Raw genomic sequence first — 26,543 nt, 5'->3', positions numbered from 1 at the left:
GATCATGCGTCATACCCTCTACCAACTGAGCCAGCCAGGCACCTCTAAATCTATATTTAGAATGAAGCTCGCTAGGGTCAAAAAACACTGTTTCATGTGCTTCTATATTCCTAGTGTCTAGAACAGTGCCGGATACATAGTAAATACTCAATAAACACTTCTTGAATGATTATGTCGTTATCAAGCACAAGCTCATATATTGATTTCATGACATTGTGTAGAGAAGAAAAAGTCCTGTAAAGGACAAATATCTCTAATTTGGACATGTAAACACAGTTTACAAGGGACATATGTGACATTTAAATAAAGGATTTAGTTTAGTTATTTTTTTAAAGTTTATTTTATTTTGTTTTATTTCATTTCATTTCATTTCATTTCATTGTATTTTATTTTTTGAGAGAGAGAAAGCACATGAGTGCAAGCAGGGGAGGGACAGAAAGAGAGGGAGAGAGAGGGAATCCCAAGCAGGCTCTGTGCTGTCAGCACAGAGCCCAGCACAGGGCTTGATCTCACAAAAGGTGAGCCGAAATCAAGAGTTGAACGCTTAACCAACTGAGCCACCCAGGTTCCCCAAAAGATTTACCTTAGAAATTCAGGATTCTATATGATGGCACCATTGTGATTTATTTAAAGATTTTTAAAATTCCAAACTATACGAATATAACTGACTTAAGATGTTATTATAGTGACTATTTGAAAAGCAAAGAAATATCTGCTAAGTATTTAAAGTGCAAACATGCAGATAAAAAAAAGTTATGTGCCTACATGTCACTGTACTGAGTAAACACTTAATCATTAACCTCTATAAATGACTTTATGGTAATCTCATCATATAGTATTTTAGAAGCATTTTTATTCAGACAATTGTATATGTTGAACAAATTAGTGTTTGGGTTTGAGCTGTGGTTATAATTAAGATTATAGTTGTTTTTTAATGACACTTTTCACCTAATGATAGTGATTTAAATGAATCTTCCCAAATAAAAATAACTTGAGCTTGGAGAAGGTGCCCCTAGAGTTGTATAAATATGACATAGATGGGCTCAGAAGACATTTAAGGATGTTCCACACAGGATGAAAAACATTTAAAACATGACCAAAGGCTCTTTAGTTGTCTACAAAAGGAGAATATGATTTACACACATAGTGCTGAAACATAGGAAAGAATTATTTATAGCAGAACAAATAGGACATGAATTGTATATGTGTTTGAAATTATTAAATTATTTACATTATTAAAATTATTAAAATTTAAAACTGGTAAATTATTTACATTATTAAAATTCATGTCCAATCATTTTTTATCAGCATCTTGCCAAGTTTTTTGCTGTTTCTGTAAAACATGGACTATTCTGTACAATGGCAAAAGACAGTGTGATTTTTAACCTTGACTATGCTTTTTGGAAACTTCAGAGACAAATATTGATTAAGCCCAAGATATACTGAATCACCACATTTTTAAAGGATCCACATTTTTATACTTGGTATAAATGGATTCTTCTTCTCCAACTCTGTATGCTTTCTTCAAATTCAAATATTTCCCTCTGAAGTGAGCAATCCCAAATGGGATTTTATGATCTCATGGGGAAAGCATGAGTAATTGCTGCTTATGTTTTTGGTAGGTCTTCTTATTTAAACTTTTAGTTCATATATGTGTTGACATTTACTGTTATATTTTGAAATGTTATCTAAATTCTGAGTTTAAATATAATGTAATGATTGGTATTTTAGCACAGAATAAGAATTCTTCCTAATTGCCAAATTCAATGATCAGTTTGTTTTCCTAGGCTACCTCCATCTGTAGCCTCTGCTAAAATTATTGCTTCCTGATTTCTCCACCTCTTTTGCTTACTCCTTCTATTCCTCACACTTCAGGCAGCAAGATGCCTTTCAAGAAAGTTAACGGGGGGGGGGGGGGGGGGGAGGGTGCCTGAATGGCTCAGTCAGTTAAGTGTCCCACTTTAGCTCAGGTCATGATCTCCCGGCTCATGATCTCATGGCCTGTTAGTTCAAGCCCTGAATAGGGCTCTGTGCTGATGGCTCGGAGCCTGAAGCCTGCTTCCAATTCTGTGTCTCCCTCTCTCACTGTCCCTCTCCTGCTAGTGCTCTCTCTCTCTCTCTCAAAAATAAAGACTAAAACAAATTTTTTTAAAATAATAAAGTAAGTTAATCAGGCCTCAGTTCTCTTGTTCTACCCCTACTCCCCACCAGTCACCAGTTCAGAGCTTCAAAGGCTTTATACTGCTTTTACCTAAGACCAGAATTCTCAACAGGGTCATAAGTACCTGAATATTTTCTCTATGTTTGTCTCCCTTCCAGCCACATTTCTTACACCTCCAAAGTGAATTTTTACCAGTTTATCAAATGTCATACTGGGGTTTTTTCATGTTATTTCTTTTGCCTGGAAAGTCTCCATCAGAACTCCCATCTTTTGCCCCTGCCTCAGCTTCCTATACATCCCCTCTCTGCTTAAATGCTAAGTTGCAGGGAAAGTTTTCTAAGGACTCCAGTTTTACATTCCCGTGTAATCCTAATCTTCTTTTAGCACAGTACTCAGAACATAATTGTCACTTGATTCATATTTGGGGATTGAGTGATTTATTAAACAAATCTAGCATTCTTTTGTTTTCCCCATTCTCTTGTATTCCTCCAGACCCTAGTCCTTTGCCCCTCTTCCTTATTTTCCTTTCTAAATGTAAGTGTTCCTCAGATTTCTCTCCTGGGCTTTTTTTTTCTTTTCCCTTATCCCTTTCCTGTAGTAATTTCTTGACTTTTAAGTAGCACTTCTATGTAGAAAATTGCTAGACTTATATTTTTATCTTAACTCTCTCTCTCTCTATGTCTATCCATATATGGCTACTGGATTTCTCCAATTGGAGGGCATGGGAAATGGATTATAACCCAGGTTTCCCTCTAAAACTTTCATTCTTGTCTTCCACGGTTTTATTAATGATACAATATATTTGCAGCACTCCAGATTTAGAATGTTTTGATTAATAATTCAATATCCTTTCTTCATATTCCTCCAATTTAATAAATTGCCAGGTCTTGTTGCAGGTACCACCCCAGTCTTTATTTCACTTCCTGTCCTCTTATATTTTCTATGACTGCCATTCTACTTTACGTTCCATTATCACTATCAACGTTACACCAAACAACTTCTGATAGGCTCCTCCATCTTTAATTCCCCAACTCCACTCCACTACATCTTCTCTAACCTCCCCTTTTAGAGTTTTGCTATGTGCCTGCCTTTTTCCCATGCCCAGCTTCTGCCTCCTTGTTCAAGGTTTAACAAAAACATCAAACTTCCTAAGCTTTCCCATAGGGAAACGATTTCTTCTTCCTTTGAATTTTTGTTGCACTTAATGTACTTCTTTTATGGCATTTACCAGTTTCTTTTAAAAATTTTAACAGCTTATCTATACCCTTTTCCCCCTACAGGAGTATAAGTTTCCTGAAAGAGTATTTATATCTATGTGGTTCACTTTGTATCCTCCATACATTTCACAAGTTCTAGGTGCTAAACCAATGTGTTTAGTGAGCAACTGAATTGATTCCATCCTTGATTTTATATAAGTATGTTTTTGAATAACATTTAGTTTATGATAATATATTGATACTATCTTTAATGGTTCTAAAACATTCTCCCCTACTCCTGCCATTTTCTTGAATACTCATCCTTGTCTATTTTGTTAAATTGGAAGTGCTTTTCTTTATAGAGTTCTCTGTTAATTCCAAGTGGTATTATTTAATTCTACAGACATAGCTTGATATTTTTGTGGTTGAAGAAAGCTCTGTTCCTTTACTCACCAGTGTCCTTTGATGATTGCTGAGAGGAGTACCTGAAGTATTGTCTTTTCCTGTCTGTTTATACAGAAAGAATATTTTTTAATCTGTAACTGTGGTCTCTCTTTGTGCAGTCTGCCCAAATTTGCTTAACTTTGTTTTAATGGCAACAAACACAAGAGTAGAATACCAAAGGATGACTTAACGTTGAATTCCCAAATACAGAACAGCAAGCAGCTCTATGAATTCCTACTCATTAAAAAAGGGATTCATACTCAATTCAGGAATAGGATAGAGATGAAAATGGTGTTCAAATATAAAGAAACATTAGGACAAGGGGAATTTGAGGATCAGGAAATGAGGGAGGTCAAATCCAGTTGTGGCATATGAAAAAGTAGATGAAGCCAACAGCAGAGACTAGTAATTCAGAGATTCTTCACAAGTGGCCCTGGTGATAAACCCTGCCCTTTCATTGCAAAGCAGATGTAATTTTGGTGCCCACAAAAGGAGAACTAAGGCTAGGTGTATTGCCTCTTCTATTTGAGAACAAACAGAACTGCCGGAATTAGTTTACAAACATTTCATTAGAAGAATACTACATGGTGGGGCATATCGGTGGCTCAGTCTGTTGAACATCTTACTTCGGCTCAGGTCATGATCTCACAGTCTGTGAGTTCAAGACCCACATCAGGCTCTGTGCTGACAGCTCGGAGCCTGGAGCCTGCTTCAGATTCTGTGTCTCCCTCTCTGTCTGCCCCTTGCCCACTTGCACTCTCTCTCTCTCTCTCTCAAAAATAAATGAACATTAAAAAAAAGAAAAAAAAAAAGGAAAATGCCACATGGTAAAAAAAAAAAAGAAAAAGGTTTATTTTATACAAGTATTGATGAAATATTTTAAAAAGGAAGAAATGAATTAATCAAGAAAAAAGGGTAAAATGAGAGACTGGAGATTCTGGAGTACTCTATACTTAAAGGGTGAATTGGTAAACCTTGAAATACATATACCCAATATTATTTAAGTTTATTTTCACCTAATTTTCTTTTGTTTTTATTTATTATTATTATTATTATTATTATTATTATTTTAAGTTTAAATAGGCTCCACAGCCAATATGGGGCTCCAACTCATGACCCTGAGATTGAGAGTCATATGCTCTATTCTTGGAGCCAGCCAGCCCCCATATTTTCACTTAATTTTAAACTGTTCCTGGATTTACTGTGTTAAAAAATGTCCCTGAAATATTTTGCTTAAGATGTCCCCATTTTTATGAAAAGCAATTGCTTTGCCACAAATTATATTTTATAGCTTTACAAATCCATTGAAATGTGTTCTCTTGGTTAATTTTACTTGACATGATTTAAATATTTCCTTTTAGGAAAAAAATTAAAAATCTGATTAAAATTGCTCAAAAGGCTTTTTGAAAATAAAAGTTATTACAAAACAACTGTTCAGTGACTTAAGCATAAATGAATTTGACATCCACAAATTTAATTTTCTTTAAATACATGTGGATAAAATACTTTCAAATTATTTGAAGATATTTAGCATACTGAAAACACAGCTGTGTTCACTCTATTAAGCCTAAGGAATCTTGGAGGTTCCCAAGTTACTAAATTATAGCTAAATATTGAAGACACTATGGTGTAGTGTTTGAGTTATTTTCCATGTTGAAAGAGATTTGCTTTAAAGAAAGGTTAGAACCAACTGTTTTCAGTGAACTGATAACTCACCTGTCATGACTATGTCATTTGACTTTGTTTGGAAGGGAACTGAATATAGGCTGAAAGCAGAACAACAATAACAACCACAAAAAAACAAGTCTTAATTAGAACAACTTTTGTATTGTTTGTTTTCCGAATTTATCTTAACATAAATTTCCCAAAACTAAGCACTGTATACAAAATATGTACCAGCGTCATGATTATGTCTTGTTTTAAAATATGAAACAGAAATGGTATCCATTCTTTGGATGGAAGTGCCTGCCTTTACAATAGAAGTGGCCATGTGAGGAGGTGTTTGTAAACATTTCTTCTCGTCACCACACTTTCTGTGAGATCATCCATGTAGAGGACTTAGTGCCCAGCACAGAGTGACCCTTCAAAATATGTTAATTGTAGCAAGTAATAGTAGCCAATAATCAAAAAATCATTATATGTTATAAACATATAAAAATAAAAATATTAATATAAAAATAAAAGAATAAGGGTTACCGAAGTCAAATTTCGGTATAGGTGTCATACTATTACAATCTACTGAAAAAAATAATAATTGTGTAATAATAATAACCCACTTTATAAAACTGAAGTATAACTAACATATGATGTTATATTAGTTTCAGTTTTACAAAGTATTGATTCAACAATTCTATACATTATTCAGTGTTCATCATGATAAGGGTATTCAGCATCTGTCACTACAGAATGTTGTTAAAATATTATTGAATATATTCCCTAATCTGTACTCTTTATCTCTATGACTAATCTGTTTTATAACTGACAGTTTGTACCTCTTAATCCCCTTATTTCAACTATACTTCCCCTCTGGCAACCACCAGCGTGTTCTCTGTATTTAAGTGTCTGTTATTTTGGGGCACCAGGGTGGCTCAGTCGGTTAAGTATCTGACTCTTGATCTCAATTCAGGTCTTGATCTCAGGGGCGAGAGTTTAAGTCCTGCATTAGGCTCCAGTTTAAGTAGGTGTGGAGCCCACTTAAAAAAAAAAAAAAAAGTAAGGGTCTGTTTGTTTCTTTGCTTGCTTTTTAGATTAGATGTATAAGTGAAATCATACAGTATTTGTCTTTGTTTTAAATTCTGAAAGAGACTTATTTCACTTAGCATAATACCCTCTAGGTCCTTCCATGTTGTTGCAAATGGCAAGATCTCTCTCTCTTTTTTTTTTTTTTTTGCTGATAATATTCCATTATACATACACTCACATACAAACGCATATACCACATTTTCTTTATCCATTTATCTATCAGTGGACATTTGAATTACTTCCATATATTGGCTATTGTAAATAATGGTGCAATAACAATAAGAGTAAATATATCTTTTCAAATTAGTGTTTTTGCTTTCTTTGAACTACCCGCATTTACTGGGCACTTATTGTGCATGTATTATTATCTTTATTCTTCCCATTTACAGATAAGAAAAATGAAGTTAAGGGGAAGTTAAGTAATGTAGCTAAATGTATATAGCTAGCAAATTTACAAACCCATGTAATTGGTCTTCAGAACCATGCTATTAATTATTATGCTCTAATTGTTCACTGATGTTGGTGCATTTTACTTACCCAAATAATAATTGGGAAAAAAAGTTTTCGTGCCATTCCTCATTGTTGGCTCCAAAAACTGCAGATATTAAGGAAGAGATAAAATCACATAAGCAAACTTAAAGTATTATAAATAAATACTTGTTTGCAAAAGCAAATGGTAGACTATGTTTATAAATTTTAAAAACACATTAAAAGTTCTGCATCTTTAAAATAATGTTATATAATTAATGTTACTCATAAAAGATACTTTCCATCAGTTTAAATCTGATTATACAACATCTTCATTCCATTGAATCTATGTGTTCTATTTCAAAATGTAGAGTTTGGGAAAGAATTGAAAGGGATGTCTCCCTTACAGCTTTAGACAATTTGGTTTCAGATTGGTCACTGGTTAGAAATGAAGCTACTGTGTTGAGAAAGAAGTGTTGGGAAATGTGTCACAATAATCAAGGCAAAGAAAAGAAATTTCTCAAGAGTGTAGCCCATATATATATTTTGTTAATAACCTGTCCTCAGCCAGGAATGCGTGAAATGCAATCTCTTCCTTTCAGTCATAAGCATTCCCAGTGGAGACATCACTTTAAGTGCTTTGATTTTTCTTTTCTTTTCTTTTTTTTTAAATGTGTTTATTTATTTTTGAGAGAAAGAGCGTGAGTGGGGTAAGGACGGAGACAGAGGGGGACAGAGGATCCCAAGCAGGCTCTGCGCTGACAACAGTGAGCCCAAAGCAGGCGTAGAACTCACAAACTGTCATATCATGACCTGAGCCAAAGTCAGATAGATACTCAGCCAACTGAGCTACCCAGGCGCCTCACTTTGGTATTTTTCTATCTGATGTTTTACTGCTACCTGTGAAGGGACAAGAAAGTTCTACAACAGAGTATTAAAGAGAAGTTCAGTCAAAATTTACTCAACTGGAATTGATCTATTTGATTTTTTAAGTTATGTAGTATTTAATGCATTCAAGTATATGTGTGCTTTTCATGTAGAGCATAAAATAAAATGGATACTCATGAGCCCCTAAGTTAAACTAAAGTCTAAAATATTACTTATCACTTTGACATCACTGTGTTTCCCTTTGATCACATTCTCCACTGTCCATTCCCAGAGGTTACCAAAACCTTGAATTTTATGTTTATTATTATGCCTGTTATTTGAGGATTAGATTACTTAAGCATTTATTCATAAATAAAACATTGTTATTGCTCATTGGGTTTTATAAAAACAATGTAATATGTCTAGAACTTGAATTTTTTACTCATAATTTTATTTCTAGGATTTAATAATGACATTTCATGTAGTTATGGGTAATTTATGTTCACTGGTATAAATATCCCACTATGGATATGTCGCAGTTTATTCAATCATTTGTACCATCATGATTCTGGGAGATAAATAGGATCTACTTTCTAGATAATTGTTATAAGCTATAATTTAGGACTAGCATGTTGTTGAAAGAGGTACCCTTACCTCTTTCAGGACCTTAAGAGAGCTGTCACCCATGGGCAGTGAAGATCTGAGTCTGAAGCCTGACAGAACCTAGAACTGGAAGCTTGTAGACAGTCTGTGGAGCTTTTATATACACAGAGTGGGGCTCATATAGACGTCAGTAAAACAGCCATGTCTGAGCACCATAATTTGCCAAGAATAATGGATGCCAATTCATGTTCATCTTCCTCATCTCATGCAACTTCCTGTTATTGACAAAATCCCAAAACAAAAGGAAAACATATGTAGAAGATCTGGGAAACACATCTCAGATATAAACAAGTGTTGATATGGGGTCAAGTTGACAGCATACCATTCTTGAATTGATGGCTTTTCCCAATTATTTTTGCTCTTACAAGCTTTCAGACTTTTAATGTTCTTCTACATGCACCAAGACTTACCTGCAGAATATACCTGAGAACGGAATTGCTGAGACATGGGTTAAATACATTTGCAGATTTACAAGACAATGGCAAAATAGTTGAATCTATTTACATTCCTGTAAGCAGGGTATATGAATCTTTGTGTCTCCACATTCTGACCCGTGTTTGGTTTCTGACCTCTACCATCATTGGGTGTATAAAATGACATCTTATTGTCATCTTAATTTGACTTTTATTTAAATTCTAATGAGGTTGAAATTTTCATGCATTTTTCTTTTGCTGTTCTTTCCTCAATGACATATTCATGATTTTATCTTTTATTTATTAAGATAAAAATGGTTGGGGCGCCTGGGTGGCGCAGTCGGTTAGGCGTCCGACTTCAGCCAGGTCAGGATCTCGCGGTCCGTGAGTTCGAGCCCCGCGTCAGGCTCTGGGCTGATGGCTCAGAGCCTGGAGCCTGTTTCCGATTCTGTGTCTCCCTCTCTCTCTGCCCCTCCCCTGTTCATGCTCTGTCTCTCTCTGTCCCAAAAATAAATAAAAACGTTGAAAAAAAAATAAAAAAAAAAAGATAAAAATGGTTTTATCTTTTATCTTTTATTTATTTATTAAGCTGTTTGTCTTTTCCTTACAGTTTTGTACTTGTTTTTGTAAACTAATGTTTTACTGGTAACATAATGTAAATAGTTTTCAAATTTGTGACTTATGTTTTCGTCTTCTTTGTGGTTTATTTTAATAAATAGATATTCTTAATTTTAATCAAACTTTTACTGTTAGCATGTTTTACGTCTTGTCTTAGAACTCTTAGGCATTATTTTCCTTTATTTTTCTGTTAGAAATTCTAAAATTTTGCCTTTCACTCCTAAATCTATAATCCATCTCTATTTATCTTTTTTTTTATGGGGTAGGAAACAATTTCATTATTCTTACTATGGGTAGCCAATTATGCTCTGTATTAGATAGTTCCTTCTTTCCCTAACATATTAGTTTTCTGTTGTTTCTGTAATAGTTAACACAAACTTAAGTGGCTCGAAACACAACAGATTTCTTATTTTACAGTTATAAAGATCAGAAGTCTGAAATGGTTCTCATGCACTAAAATTAAGATGTCAGTAAGGCTGCATTCCTTCTGGGGGTTTTATGGGAAAATCTGTTCCTTGATTCCTCTAGCTTCTAGAAGGTATCCTTATTCTGTGCCTCATGGCTTCCTCCTGTCTTCAAAGCCAGCAACTGCATGACTCCAACCTGTGATTCTGTTGCATTTTTCTTTAATGTATAAGGACATTGAGCACACCTGGGTAATCTAGGATAATCTCTTCGTTGCAAGATTCCTAATTTAGTCAGAGTTGCAGAGTCTCTTTTGCAGAGTAACATATTTACAGATCCTGGGTATTAGGCCATGGGCATCTTTAGGGGGCCATTATTCTGCTTTAGTGATCTGTACTGCCCCTGGTATCATACATCATTTTAACATAAGGAGGAGTTTGTTTCTGGATTCTGGATTCCACTGCTCCATTTTCTATCTGTGTTCCAGGACTATACATATCACATTGTCATAATTAATACAGCTTGATAATGAATCTTTGTATGTGATAGGCATAGTCCTCAACTTGTTCTTCTGCTTCTGAATGCTTTGACTATTCTTGGACTTTGATGTTTTCATACAAATTTTACAACCAATTGGTAAGTTGATCCAAATCCTATTATGATTGTAATTAGAACTGTGTTGAGCTATTGATGTAATTGAAAATACTAGAAATTGAGACTTCATGTCCATGAACATGATCTGCCTCTCAGTCTATGTATATACATTTGATAGCTTTATTAATGTATTTTATATATTTTCTGTAAATGTTTTGATTATACAGAATTCAGTTTATTCTTAGGAAATCTTATTTATTTTTTACTGATGCTGTAAGTGATATCTCTCTTTTAAAAAAATTACTAATTATATGTTGCTTGTGCACAAAAATACAATTGATTTTTTATATTGATTTTGTATGAAACACCTTGCTAAGCTCTTTTACTTATTCTGATGATTTTTCTGAAATTACTTTAAGCTCTCTCTCTCTCTATATATATATAATATATATATATAATATATATACATTTTACATATATTATATATATTTTGTTTCTTACTTTCTTTTTTTTTTTTTAATTTTTTTTTTCAACGTTTATTTATTTTTGGGACAGAGAGAGACAGAGCATGAACGGGGGAGGGGCAGAGAGAGAGGGAGACACAGAATCGGAAACAGGCTCCAGGCTCTGAGCCATCAGCCCAGAGCCCGACGCGGGGCTCGAACTCACGGACCGCGAGATCGTGACCTGGCTGAAGTCGGACGCTTAACCGACTGCGCCACCCAGGCGCCCCTTGTTTCTTACTTTCTGATGTTTATTACATTTATTCAGTGGCTTGAATATTCATTGTTGAAGAAAACAAGAATGTGGATCTTTACCTTGTTTTTAATATTATTTTACTCATAAATACACTATTCTTATGGGTTTTTAGTAGAAAGCTTCTACTAAAATGAAGGAAGTTTCCTTCATTTTTCAGATGATAGGAGTTTTACAAAGATTGGAACTGAATTTCATAAAATTATTTTTCTGTTTGAATAAAATGTTAGCCTTTTTTCACATCCAAATAAAACGTTAACCATTTTTTCTCCATTGTTATAAATTAAGGGTTATAACTTAGGGGTTATAAATCTTAAACTACCTGTGTATCTGTGACAAACACAACTCAATCATCATGTGTTTTTTGTATATACAGCAGGCTGGTATTTTGTTAAGTGGTTTTTATTTCATGAGTGGATTTGCTCTATAAATTCTCTTTTCTGATATGCTTTTATATCAAGGTTATACTAGACTGCTAACTGAGTTGAGGGATATTTCCCCATTTCTTCCTCTGGATAATCTGCTATTAGCTCACAAGCATAGGAATTTCCCAGTGATTTTCAAAACTGGCTCCCGTACACGCAGGGCAAGAACAGAGTGAAGAAAGAGGTAGGCCACTCCAGATTGGTAGGTGAAAGGTTTAATAAGCAAGGAACTTCTATATGAGACTTGCCTTGGGTGACTGCAAAATGAGTAGATCTCAGCACCTGCCCACCACAATCTTAAGAGTTTATACAGACGCCTTAATATGGTTCAGTCATGTTTACAGTCCAGATGGTCTAAAGGCTGTGTCCTTAAAGTGGCTCCGATTGTGGGAACAGTGGGTGGAACATAAATTCCAAGGATAAGGGAGGGGATAAAGAGCCTCTGCTTGCCAAAGTCCAGGTTGTGGGTCAATTGGCAGTCATATCTCGACGACTCCTCCAACATCTGCATAGATTGGAATGATGTGTTTCCTAAAAGTCTAGTGAAATTCCTATGTAGAAGTGCCTGCAATTAGTATTAGCTATGATACTGTTCTTAAATATTTCTATGTTTTCAACCTTCTAATTTCGCCTCCATTTTTAATTAAAGTACTATTTACGTACTGTGAAATGCACAGGTTTCAGTGTACAACTTGATAAGTTTTGACAAGAATGTACCTATACTTTCAACACAATATAGAACACTTCCATCACCCCAGATGTTTCCTTCAAATCACTTGCCCGTCAGTCCAATCCTGGCCTTCTATTTTCCATAGGCAACCACTCTTAGGACTTCTACCACTATGTATTATTTTGGCCTCTAGAACTTTGTATTAATAGAATCTAATGTGATATACTTTTTTTGTATCTGGCTTCTTTCACTCAACATAATTGTGAGATATATCCATGCCATTATATTAATCAGTGAATTATCCCTTTCTATTTATGTATAAACTTGTTGATCTTTTCTCCTTGGATAGGCATTGGTTTATTTATAGTTTAATGGTGACTGTGAGTAAAATATTATGGACACTCTTGTACAAGTTGTTTTGTGAACATGTGCTTCTATTTCCCTTGGTTAAATACCTAAGTAGAATTGCTAGGTCATAGCAGAACTCCATGTATAACTTTATACATAATAGCCAATCTTCCCAAGGTAGTTGTATCATTTTAAACTGCTAACAGTAATTGCTCCAGTACTTCCACATCCTTATCCTCATCAATATTTGGTCTTTGTTTGTTTGTTTATTTTAGTAATTCTGATATATGTGTGTTTAATTATTGACTTGATGGAATTTTTTATAGATTCTAGATACTAATCTTTTTTTAAAAGTTTATTTATTTATTTTTGAGAGAGAGAGAGAGAGAGCAGGGAGGGGGCAGAGAGAGAGACAGATTGAATCCCAGGCTCTCAGCACAGAGCCTGACGCAGGGCTCAGTTTCATGAACCGTGAGATCTTGACCTGAGCCAAAGTCAAGAGTCAGACAGACGCTAATTGACTGAGCTATGTAGGCACCCCATAGATACTAGTTTTTTTTAAAGTTTGTATTTTAATTCCAGTCAGTTAACATACAGTGTTACATTTAGATACTAATCATTTTTCAGATGTATACACGGGGAATATAGTCTCCCAATCTGTGGCTTGTCTATTCAGTATCTTAGTGGTTTTGGGATCATCAGAAGCTTTAGTGAGTGCTGTTTGCTTCATATTAAGTAATTTTTCCCAGTTTAACTTTGCAAAGGCATTCTTCTATGCTTTCTAACTAGAATTTTTATAATTTTAGATTTCATGTTTAGATCTACGGTAGATCTCAAAATAAAGTTTGCCTAAAAGCGAGTTGGGACAGAAAAGTTTTTTTGTGTGTTTGTTTTCTTTTGGTGTTTTGTTTTGTTTGCATATGATTATCCAAATGTTCTAGCTCCATTTGCTAAAAAGATTTGCTTTTCAAATATTATTACTTCGGCACTTTTTCTGAACATCAATTTACCTTGTAAGTGTAGTCTTTCTGAATTTTGTACTGTTCTATTTATCTACTTCCCTATAGCTACAACAATCCACACTTCAGTACAGTATTAAATAAATGTGGTGAAAGCAGACATCCTTGAATTTATCCTAGACTTAGGGGAAAAGCATTTAGTCTTTCACCACTCAGTAGGGTGTATTTCTTACTACAGGATTATGGATTTTAAAATATATAGAGAAAAACTCTCGTTTAGAAAGAAGTTACTTAATTTTATTTATCTTTGTTTTTCATTTACCCAACACAGCTTTTGGTGCATTCTACGGTTTTTGGTGCATTCTAACCCCTTTTTATTTTTTATTTTATTAAAATAATTTATTTCTTTATTTTTGAGAGAGAGAGGGAAAGAGAGAGAGAGAGAGAGAGACAGAGCGTGAGTGGGGAGGGGCAGAGAGAGAGAGGGAGACACAGAATCTGAAGCAGGCTCCACGCTCTGAGCTGTGAGCACAGAGCCCGATGCGCACTTAAACCATCGAATCAGACTTTGAGATCATGACCTGAGCTGAAGTCGGACACTTAAGCGACTGAGCCACCCAGGCACCCCAAAGCCCTTTCTATTTCTTAAATTAATAGGTGAAAGATTATTCAAGTCATTTGGTGTGGAGTATGTTAGTAACTGACAATATACTGCTTTTATTTCACTTGTTTTTAACTATGTTTTAGGAAGAATAACATACTGAATAGACCCTCTAGAATTTCCTGTTTAGAGAAACTGTTTTGTATGTATGCACTATCAGTAGTGTTTTAAACTTTTCTGTATATGTGTAGTTTTCAATAATCTGTTTGGAGAGAAAAAGCTTTTAGTAATTTTGTAACCATTGTGCTCCTCCCTAATTTCTTTTTTGTAAGTGATTTATTTATTTGATTATGTAAGTATATGGTATGTTCAATATATTATTGATTTTGGCAGTCTTTTAGGAAGAGGCATCCTTCTTAAAATGGATCGTAGATGAGAAGATCTGAAATAGTTTTGTGTGTGTGTGTCTCTGTGTGTGTGAATGGCATAACTCTCTTCTGCATGGTAAGGTTTGAAAAGCCCACAGCCCATCATTTATTTTTGGTGCAAATTATTACTTTTTTCTACTTTAAAACAGAATTCTATTGATTTTGTTTCCTAGTTCAATTTTGTGGGGAAATTGCTTGGACCAAGAGGAAACTCCTTGAAGAGACTACAGGAAGAAACAGGTGCTAAAATGTCTATCCTGGGCAAAGGATCAATGAGAGATAAAGCAAAGGTACTGAACTTTGAATTTGATATTTAACACATACAGGAGGTTACCTGTAACACTGATGGCCAAACTTACAAGCATATCTGCACTGTTGTCCCATCATTTCCTATGATTTTTCACCTTCTGGGACCACCCTATTGCACTCCCTGTTGATTCTTCTATTTTCGTAAAAATCAATTACCCGCCTTTTTTTCCCCAGAACATGTAATTCCATATCTTTATTCTCTTTAGTCCTTTGTGTAAATTGTTGTCAAATCTTTTCACTTTTTCTGTGTCTTCTGTAGGATGTTTCTATATGTCTATGCCCATTTTCTTTAATTCCCTGTCTGGATCCCCTTTCTCTCTTCAACTATGTCACCTAATCACATCCATTATATCATTGTCTCTTTTTATCTCTTTGCTCCATTTCACTCTGGCCCTCTTATCTAAAGCAATTTCAAATACTCATCTGCAAATCTAAGAGAATTCCACTTATTTTCTTAAATGTTTCAATTCACCGGACCTCAAAAGAACAAATAAGCTAAGAAATATATGAACTTTGATATTTGAAATGATTTCCTTCATATCTGAACGACATCATCGTCCCATTTTATAAAGTGAAAGCAATTTTCAATGTGTTAGAATTCACTGTTTTGGAAAAATAACAACCATTTATAGAGATTTATTCATAAAGGATCCTTTAAGATTCATTGAGAAAAGGTGGGTGTGTTAAGGTAGTATTATTTGATCAGGCCATGCTTTTCTGATTCAGTATGTTACCATGGAAAATATAATTTTCAAACATTTATTTCTGAATATGGGAATTACTTAGAAAATTGTTTGGGAGTTCTCCCTTTTAACTGTTAATGTGAAATCTTGAATAAATTTATAGGGAGAAATGTCACTCATAATCTTACAATGTAAACTTCATATTGTGCGCTTTTTATATTCTTCAAACTTTCTTAAGAGTTAGATCAGGCATCATCTCCCCAACAGGGATTTCCTGAACTCCTGTGACAGGCTAAATCCTCTCATCACAATGTATTTTATTGAAATGTTTGGTTTCTCTCATTAAACTGTACACTCCCACCAGCTGGAGAAATATCCTTGTCAGCTTTGCCTACTCAGAGTATCTGTGTAGTCCCTTCCTCCGTAGCTTTCAAAGTAAATGAGTATTTATTGCTTTTCCCCATATATTTGGAAGTTTTTTTTCTGTTCACAAAGTTGTACATTGGATGCCTTTTTTCCTGTTAGGTACCAGCATAAGTATTTGAAAATCAAGGAGGAAACAAATTTGGTTCTATTAAGTTTCCATTATGTTTAATTTACTAACATTAGCTGTTGCTTGAAATCCACGTTCTCATTGCTTACTTTTTGGGTGATCCATCATGTTTGCCTATGCTTCAACTATTTTCATTGTTCTTCTACAAAATGAAAGAAAATAAGAACATTTAAGAACAACAATAGGGGTGCCTGGGTTGCTCAGTCGGTTAAGCCTCTGACCTCAGCTCAGATCATGATCTCAGGGTTCATGGGTTAGAGCCCACGTTGGGCTCTATGCTGACAGCTCAGAGCCTACAGCCTGCTTCAGATTCTATGTCTCCCCCGTCTCAGCTCCTCCCCCGCTTGTGCTCTCTCTTAAAAATGATAAGCATTTAAAAATTTTTTTTAATATTAAAAAAAGAACAACAATAATGTATTGCACTGTAAGCTACATTTTATAGAATCTAGATAAGATCTTAACTGCCAAGGGTGGTGGGCACAAAGATGACATAAAACCACAGATGTGGATGTGCAAAAGTTCACCTTAGTAAACACTTTATTAAAATAAAAAAATAAATCCTTGTTAAAACATTGATTACTATGCTGCTGTTTTACCTCTTCCCAACATGACCTGATCAGGAAGAAAGATTTTATATGTGATTTTATTCTTTTAACAAATAAAACTCATATGATTCTTCTGTGGAAGTATCTCTGTGTGTATGTATGTATGTATTCCAGCCACACAGGAATATATTCATGCATTAATTGCAGAAGTATTTGTTGCTATGTGTCACACTAAGTGTCATCCATAGTCTCCTCCTAAAGTTTACATTCCAATGGCAGAGACAGATAATAAATAAGTGAATAAGCACAATTTAATAATTATTATGGATTGAAATAATACGGATTGTTTTTCTGTGTTGACTCTGGTATTAAGATGCTACACAATGTATGTCCTAAACTTGATCTTTGCTTCACGACAAAAAGGAGATACTTGGGTAGTTGTCTAAGTCAGGACAAAATAACAATGCAAAAGTCTTGTACTTCTGCTATGTGCTTACATGTAGATTAAATATCATGCTCTATAGAAAATAAATATTAGACATGAGTCAAGCCCTCACAAAACTTTTAATTTAAATATCCTGATATGTTTAACGCTTTCTTTTTTTTTTAAATTTTTTTTATTGTTTATTATTTTTGAGAGAGAGAGACAGAGAGACTGAGAGCAAGCAGGGAAGGGGCAGAGAGAGAGACACACAGAATCGGAAGCAGGCTCCAGACTCTGAGCACTCAGGACAGAGCCCGACGCAAGGCTTGAACTCACAGACCACGAGATCATGACCTGAGCTGTAGTCGGCCACCCAGCTGACTGAGCCACCCAGGCACCCCTGTTTAACACTTCCTTTAAAAAAAAGTTAAGAAAGCATCAATCATTGAATTAGTAGGTGGAAAGAGTGACATACTCATTTAATTTTATAATTCTAATAAGACGTTTTCATCCTTAGCAAAGCATGACATTTTAAGATTTATTCTAAGATCATTATAAAATTGCATGGTATAGAAAATAGTTCTAGTGGTTTAGTGTAGTAAAGAGATTCTACCAAGTTTAATGTTTTTATTTGTGTTATTTTGGTTTTGATGGATTTGGGGGAAATATTCCTTTTAGTTTCGTGATACCGAGCCAATAACTCTATAAGCAAAGAAAGGAAACAGAGCCAAAACAAAGTGAAATGTGGTAATATCCAAGGCAATACCAGTGGCAAAATCCTACCATATATTTATTCCTGTAGTGGTCAGATCACCGAATATATGAACTCACATTTTACCTAAAACTATGCAGGAATGCTTGAACAGAAGCTGGCTTTTAAATTGTGATGATAAAGGTATTCTTAGAGAAAATTAGGAGGTAATATATACAGCATGTTTGCGATATTTCAAAATATCTCAGGAAATTAACTGGCAGTTCAGAAATTTCTTTAAAGTCTACGTCCCTCATGCACCATATGGCCAGCCAGTTCGAAATAACCATGCAGCTGCCGGCTTCACTAGCGGTTGCTTCTGAGCAATCTTCAGGGGTAACTTACTGTAGCTTCGGATAGAGTGTTGCTATTTTTAGTGATGCTGATGGCAGAGATTGGTGAGGGAGAACAGAGGAAGCAGTGGTCTACAGGCTTATCTTTGAAAAGAGTGAGGAGCAAACATATTATCTTCAAGAGAAAAGGTTTGAGAGTTTAGAGAAAATCAGACAAAAGCCAGTCACCCCGATAACAGTGAAGAAACCACGGAAAGCATCAAAGCAAATTTCTTGCATACTTCCATTGTCCTTAAATGGAAATCACAAATAGACATGTTGCAAATAAATGATGTTGTAATGACAGGTATTCTGGCATTTCTATTAATAAGCTTGGTTGAAATTTTGGCAGGTAGTCTTAGAACATGCTGGTTATTATATGTTAAAAGTAAAGTGCCATTTGGTGGAGTTTTATGTGAAACTGTGTGATAATTCTCTAGGCAAGCCTTTCTCTCTTTGATGTGCTAATATCATGTGCAGTTTCTATTTTATAATGTATCTTCTGTATTGGGTGATGGCTACTTTACTAAATCCTTTCTGATTTCATGGCAATTTGATTTTCATCAACAATAAAATCAACCGAAAACCTTCAAAGTGATGCTGCTGCCTGGTGGGTGTGAACCCTGTACCAATCATCCTTCTCTCATTTGGCTTCTGGGCTATGCCTCACATCAAACAGCACTGTTAGTCTCTCAAATCCTGAAGGGGAGAGGCTCTGCTCACTGCCTGTCAGTCAGGCTGGGATCGGTTATGTAGACTCCTGTTTCAACTTTTTAACACCCCCAACAACAAAGCAACTTGTAATCCCACAAAATCAAGAGCCCAGACACCATGATTTTAATTTTAGCTGTGCCCCGTAATAAACTGCACCGTAGATCAACAATATTTTTTTCTCAGCTCCCCTCTGCAGGAAAGAATGCTTAGCCCAATCGTGACTTTCAAACAGAGATAGGGGAGTAAGCATTATTCTTTGCTTAAATATCACTTGAGTTTGTGAAGGACAAAGAGTATATCAGAAATTACAGATAGGTGGAAATTTATTTTTTATTTATTCACTGCATTCGTCTGTTTCTTGGATCTGAATTTTGAGAAATTAGATTTTAACAGACTAAACGGTTACACCTGAGCAGTGGCACATGTGCTAAGGAACACTGGATTGCAAACATATATTTTATGAGAATACAAGGAAACCAGTTTTAATGGTGAACCAACACAAGGTTATATCAACCTATGATATATTACGACTCCAAGTGACCAAACAATTAATATAGTCAGGTTTGAGTTGAAGAGTGAAATATATCATCACACTAGTGAGAAATAATTTTTACATTAACATCTTCAACCCTTTTATGTGTAAATAATTTGTCATTCATTGCAGTGGGCTTTGACCTAAGAATGAAAACAAAACAAAACAAATTCCATAAATCTATCCAGGCTCTGGTCTTCATAAGCTTCATTGACAGAGCATGAGGTGGCAGTGTTTTGCATGTTGTGAATCAAAATTATATATATGTTTTATTTTTATTTTTGTTTAATGTCGATTTTTTGAGAGACAGAGTGCGAGCCGGGGAGGGGAAGAGAGAGAGAGAGAGAGAGAGAGGGAGACAGAATCCAAAGCAGGCTCCAGCCAGTTAAATGGAGAGGCCTTGTGTAGGTACCAGTGGGGAATCCCAGTGGAGCCCAGCGTTTGAGTCATCCCTGCCCAGGCATTACACATGCAAGTAAAGAACTCTCCAGATGGTATTGGCCTCTAGCCATTTGAGTGATCACAGATTGTTGGAGTCCTATGTGTAGCCCCAGGCTCTGGGATCAAAACACATTATCCCCATTGTCCTCTGTCTAAATCCCTCACCCACAGAATCCATGCATATAGTAACATGCTTGTTATTTTAGGCAACTAAGTTTGACATGGTTACTTATATAACATTAGATGACTGGAACATATTCCTACAATTTTATTTATAAAATTAAAAGATTCTCAACATTGTGAGCAATTTTCCAAATACTGGATTTGTTCTCTTGTGTTTCTGCTGCCCTCTCATGGCAATTACTACAGACTTTGAAAATTTCTGGGGATTTGTGTGAGTTTGTGTATTTGGTGTTTTGATTATTTTGTTATTTATCTGCACCTTATTTTGAAGCATATGTCAAAGTTCTGTTTCGAAGTTGCCAGTAAGAGAAAAGGCTTCCAAGAAAGACAATTCAAAGATTTCCAGAATGTTTGACTTAAAAAGTATTAAGCTAGTCATAAAGCTGGTTTAAGGCCTTTGTACCTTTGAATGTCTACTTTAATGCCAAGAGACTCAATCAAGGTTAAGTGGTTAGGTAATTCTTATTTCTTTGTAAGGTTTCTTAATTTTATTACAACCTGCGAAAATGAGTGCTATGGCATTTTGTCAGGGATGTTACATAGATCCCAGAAGGGGAAGGTATTGCACCATACGGAATGTACTGCCCCAAACCAAGATTGGGATAGTTTTCTTTCTTAGTCCCTCCTTTCGACCAGGTCAGATTGTTGAAGGTTTGTTGTAGCCAAGAAAAGGACCATGTGGCATTTTTGTGCTGAGAACATTAACTGAGTTTGTTGCTTCATCAATCATTTCTTAACTTTCTTACAGATGGTGGAATTTAGATAAGGGATCAAGTTATACAGTATACTACCATCAAGGTTACCTGCAATCTATTTACCCATTGACTTCTTTCTTTACCAGTTTCCTATGTTAGGGAAGAATTTCTAAGCAGAATCCTAAGGTGATTCAATTTACTGATATGCATTCATATACTATTAATATATTTTATAATATTTAGTGCTACATATATGTTTAGTTGGCTTATCCCTCTCAACATATGTTTTTTAAGTATTAATATTTGCTTTGCTTTTTTAAACTAGACCCAATCTTCGCTCTGCCCACACATTACAAATTCCAGTAGACACATAAGAATCACCAGAGCAAAGCAATAGACCCACACAGATAGACAATGAATATATTGGGTCTGTATAATAGGTCAAATGAGAAAGAAAAATTTCCCAAATAACTTTATTTTGCTCATTGTAAGAACTACTACATTTTTAGTTTTATGGGTAATTTTAATGTCAAACCAAGTAAGAATGGTGATCTAAAATTAAAAAAAAAATTATGGTTTTTAACTCTTAGAAAAACCTTAGATGGAAGGTTGTTATTTGTACATTTTTAGAAAGATAGTGTTGCATGTTTGTTTTAAATTGTTAGAACTTGACCCCAATAGATGTTCTTTGAAGAGAAATTTGGACTACTTGTTCTAGTGCAGCTTGGGGAATTTAGAGATACAATTAAGAGGATAATGGGACCGGAGTAATGTTAAAGAGAAAAATCCTGCACTTAAGTGCACTATCAGCACTAATTCAGATTTTGAATTTCATTAGTTGCAGTGATGTTTTTGACTTTGTACTCTGTTTTCTCCTTATTGTTTTCTTTAATTTCACAAACCATTCAAAAGTTAAATAGTAATCTAGTTTTATCAGCCATAAATACACGAATCATTCGTAGTTGAATAGTGTTGTCATAAATACTTGAAATTTTGTTTGAGCTCTTGACAACCCTTGATAAAAAGTAGAGAGCTCTTTTTTCTGGTTATGGTTCATGATGCTAAACAGAGCCCAGAGAAGGACAAAGTAGCCAAACTCCTTAGTCTAACGGATAATATTACTGAGTTCACTTTTGCTTTCTGTATTGGTTCACCAAAATTGAAATCAAAAAGACCGAGTAGGGGCGCCTGGGTGGCGCAGTCGGTTAAGCGTCCGACTTCAGCCAGGTCACGATCTCGCGGTCCGTGAGTTCGAGCCCCGCGTCAGGCTCTGGGCTGATGGCTCAGAGCCTGGAGCCTGTTTCCGATTCTGTGTCTCCCTCTCTCTCTGCCCCTCCCCCATTCATGCTCTGTCTCTCTCTGTCCCAAAAATAAATAAACATTGAAAAAAAAAATTAAAAAAAAAAAAAAAAAAAAGACCGAGTAAACATTAAAAAAATGTTAAAAAAAAAAAAAAAAAAGGCGGTGGGCGCCTGGGTGGCTCAGCTGGTTGAGCAACCGACTTCGGCTCAGGTCATGATCTCACGGTTTGTGAGTTCGAGCCCCACGTCGAGCTCTGTGCTGACAGCTCAGAGCCTGGAGCCTGCTTCTGATTCTGTGCTTCCCTCTCTCTCTGCCCCTCCCCCACCCATGCTCTGTCTCTCTCTGTCTCAAAAACAAATAAACATAAAAAAAATTTAAATAAAAAGACCAAGAAAAATGAAAAAGCCAGGATACAAATGAAATTTTATGTATGTTGCTATGAACACAATCAATTGCACCACTTGACTTTTAGTGGCTGAGACAAAGTTTTATATACTTCCCGGGATGCCATTCACAAGGCATTCTCTGTGAACTGTGCTTCTAATTGTCCAATACTGCTTGTCACCAGCACTTAACCTAGTTACAGGAGTGACCATACCACAAGTCAGTACAGGACACACTTCCATGTATGTCTTTCTTAATATCTAAATATCAGAAATTACCTAAACTTCTTTTTTTTTAAGTTTATTTATTTTGAGAGAGAGAGAGAGAGAGGGAGAGAGTGCAGGGGAGGGTCAGAGAGAGGGAGAGATAGAATCTCAAGCAGGTTCTGTGCTGTCAGGCCAGAGCCAGATGTGAGGTTCAGTCTCACAAACTGCGAGATCATGACCTGAGCCTAAATCAAGAGTCAGATGCTTAACTGACTGAGCCACCCCGGCGCCCCTACATTTCTTGTTAGTATGTTTATTGTTGAAATGTTACTTGCATAGATATTTATTGTGTCACATACTTTCTGTGCAAACAGCATTTGTTTTAATTTTGGTAATACTAACATTTAATTTTTTTTGCTTTTGAGGTCAGGGTTTTGAGATGAACTGTGAATGTATGCCAGTATTCTTGCATGTAGTTTACCCCAGATAAGGCATGCCTAACCTATAGGTATATAGTTGCTAAACAGCTACAATTTCTCATCACTATGGGGTCAAAAACAAAACAAAAAAATGTAACCCTTGATTTAGAAAACTTGGAATATCTGCAGCAGTTTTTATGTTCACATTTCTAAGTTTATTAAGCCCTGTATTTGCTGCTGCTTCTTTCTCGATAGTAGGCTTACTGTTTTCTCTTCCTTTTGATATTTTGCATGTTTTGAAAAAAAATTATTTCAGTTATTCGGCACTTTTATGGGATATTTCCCCCCATTTTTCTTAATTTTCTTCCTTTCACCTGTCTACCTTAAAACAATTTTAGAGCTAAAATTATTTAAAATCAGGAAAAATTTTCCAGTGTTTGAATACTGAATAGCTCTCATTGCTACTTCCCTGAATATTACTGAAATATGTGAGAGATATTTATTTCCTCAGCAGCACCACCATCATATTTACTTAAATCGAACTAAGTCAACAGTCACCACTACCAAACCAGGAGAATAAACAGTAAAGAATAAGAGGCCATCAACTAAACAGACACAGCCTTCCTTGGGCTGACTTAATATTTTCAGGATCTCAGGGTGCCTGGGTGGCTCAGTCGGTCAAGAGTTGATTTCGGCTCAGGTCATGCTCGCTTTGTGAATTTGAGCCCCACTTGGTTCTCTGTGCTGACAGCTCAGAGCCTGGAGCCTGCTTCAGATTCTGTGTCCCTCTCTCTGTGCCCCTTCCCCACTCACATTCTGTCTTTCTCTCTCTCAAAAATAAACATTAAAATAATTTTAAAGAATATTTTTAGGATCTCAATTCTATACATTTTAGATTAAAAGTGATATCCACATTTTAAAAATAATTATAACTATAACAATCTTAAAGCATGTAGAAACTTTTATTTTGATTATCATTTGTCTTAAGGAAGAATTCATAATATGGATAAAGCAGAATTATGTTTTATGGGCAATTCTATATCTTTAACATAATAATCTGGATCGTAATAATTAAACTTGAGGAATCCTTAATATTATGAAGGTGACTGTGGTGTGGTCTTAATTTTTACTGAATTGATCAGAGGTGTAAACTATGTGTTTCCATATTATACACATACACATGCACGTGTGCATTGGCTTATATAATCTTGGCAGAGAAAGTAAAGATGCTAGTTTATTTAGTTCATTAATTCTTATAACCAAAATATATTGTTGCCCAAGAGACAGTAGTTTGCTTGAGATTACTGGGAAATTATTAGGAAATATTTAATTATATGAGGTAAAAAAGAAAACATAAATAGGAGGACCAGTTTCATGAAAATACTTTGTTTAAACTGGCAGATTAATTTCAAGGAGCCATAACGTTGGAAGCAATAGACTTTACTAAATTTTATCTTGCTGTTTCTTAAACTGCTACACCCAAGGTAAGAAGAAAATGGATCCAAATTACTTTAAATAATATAAAATTACCTGCAGGATATAAAAGATTGAGTTGACCATGATTTTTCATCATGATCTAGCCTCTTTAAAACTGAGTAGCATAGACTTGCTTTGGATTCTGTCTTCCTCTGTCTCTGCCCCTCCCCAGCTTGTGCTCTGTCTCTCTTTGTCTCTCAAAAACTAATAAATAAATAAATGTTAAAAAAAATTTTTAAATAAAAAGATCTCCTGGGAGGCTCAGCTGGTTGAGCGTCCAACTTTGGCTCAGGTTATGTATGATCTCACAGTTCATGGGTTTGAGCCCCGTGTTGGGCTCTATGCTGACAGCTCAGAGCCTGGAGCCTGCTTCAGAATCTGTGTCTCTCTCTTTGCCCCTCCCCAGCTCATGCTCTGTGTCTCAAAAAAAAATAAACATTAAAAAAATTTTTTTAATTAAAAAAAACTGAGTAGTTTAGATATAATTTATTTGTGAAAATGCTTTCATCCAACCTGTGTGCTGTTTATCACAGACAGTATGCACCCCAGATGGATGAAAAAGGGGAAAGGGACCCTGTGCCGGGAGTCCCTGAGTTAACAGCCCATATGTTGGGGTGTAACAGTTGTCTGCATTTCATGACAACTCATACAGGGAAGAAGGTCACCACTTTCTAACCCTAGTCCTGTTCTTAGGGCAAGAGGAACAGCAGCATGAGCTTTTGGGGAAGTCTGCCTGTGTTAGGAGCCCAGAGTTTCCTCTTTAAGAGGAGAGAGTTTTTCTTCATCCCTCTAGGTTTATAGGTCAGAAAATTGGTCACAGTATGTTTAGTTGCAAGTGTAATAGTTTTTCCACATTGCTATGAATTCTTAAGGCTATAAACCAAAAATGTCATTTAAGTGCACATGTTTTACCTCTAGCCATTGTTTGTTTGTTTGTTTTTTAAAGCCACCAGGCCTAGATCATATTTTTTTGCCTTTTATTAGGGTATAATTCACATATGCAAAAATCTAACACTTTTTAAAAAAAAATTTTTTGGATGTTTATTAATTTTTGAGAGAGAGGGAGAGAGAAAGCATGAGTGGGGGTGGGGCAGAGAGAGAGGGGGACAGAGAACTGAAGCAGGTTCTGTGCTGACAGCAGAAAGCCCAGTGCGGGGCTTGAACTCACAAACTGTAAGATCATGATATGAGCCAAAGTCTGATGCTTAACCAACTAAGCCACCCAGTGCCCCGAAAATCTACCACTTTTAAGTGTACAAATGTACATAGTCATGCTTGTACCATCACAATCAAGATAGAGCATGTTTCTGTCACACCAAAAATGTCCTTTGGGCCTTGCCTCACACTCTGGTCCTAGGAGATCTCTGATCTGCTCTCTGTTACCATCTTTTAACTTTTCCTAGAATTTCATAAACTAATTTACACACTATATAGCTTGCTTCTGCGTTGTTTCTCTTGACATAATGTTTTTGAGGATTATCCATGTTGATGCATGTATCAATAGTTTGTTCCTTTACATCACTGAGAAGTTTTTCATTGTGTGGCTACACCAAAATTTACCCATTTTTTGATGATTATTTATAGATTGTTTACAGTTTAGGCTATTATGAATAAGGCTGCTGTAAAGATTCATATATGTCATTGTATGGAGATATGATTTCACAATAGAGGATTTGGGAATTATTCTTTGAAAGTTAAAGAACAAGGACGTTAATATAATCTTTTTCATTAATATAATACATTTGCCACAGGGCTATATATTTTTTTAGAAAGTTAGAAATAAGTATTCCTAACGTGTTGGTCATAAATTTACTTTCTGATTTTTGGTATGGTTTA

At 35.4% G+C, this 26,543-nt stretch overlaps 1 protein-coding gene across 18 annotated transcripts in view; it reads left to right on the top strand.

Annotated features, from left to right (window-relative positions):
• The window catches only part of KHDRBS2 (KH RNA binding domain containing, signal transduction associated 2), a 631,853-nt gene that overhangs the window by 212,152 nt on the left and 393,158 nt on the right, over positions 1-26,543 (top strand). For all 18 annotated transcript variants that reach the window (XR_006717294.1, XR_006717303.1, XR_006717302.1 and 15 more), the window contains exon 3: positions 14,932-15,048. Coding sequence is in view for 7 of the 18 variants with exons in the window: in XM_045498652.1 (XP_045354608.1) it covers positions 14,932-15,048 (117 nt within the window). In the remaining 11 variants the exon portion in view is untranslated. The remainder of the gene's footprint in view (positions 1-14,931; positions 15,049-26,543) is intronic.

Source organism: Leopardus geoffroyi, chromosome B2 (assembly GCF_018350155.1).
Source record: "Leopardus geoffroyi isolate Oge1 chromosome B2, O.geoffroyi_Oge1_pat1.0, whole genome shotgun sequence".
NCBI lineage: Eukaryota > Metazoa > Chordata > Mammalia > Carnivora > Felidae > Leopardus > Leopardus geoffroyi.
Note: the sequence above shows the minus strand (reverse complement) of the source record. Positions and strands in the feature narration are given on the sequence as shown.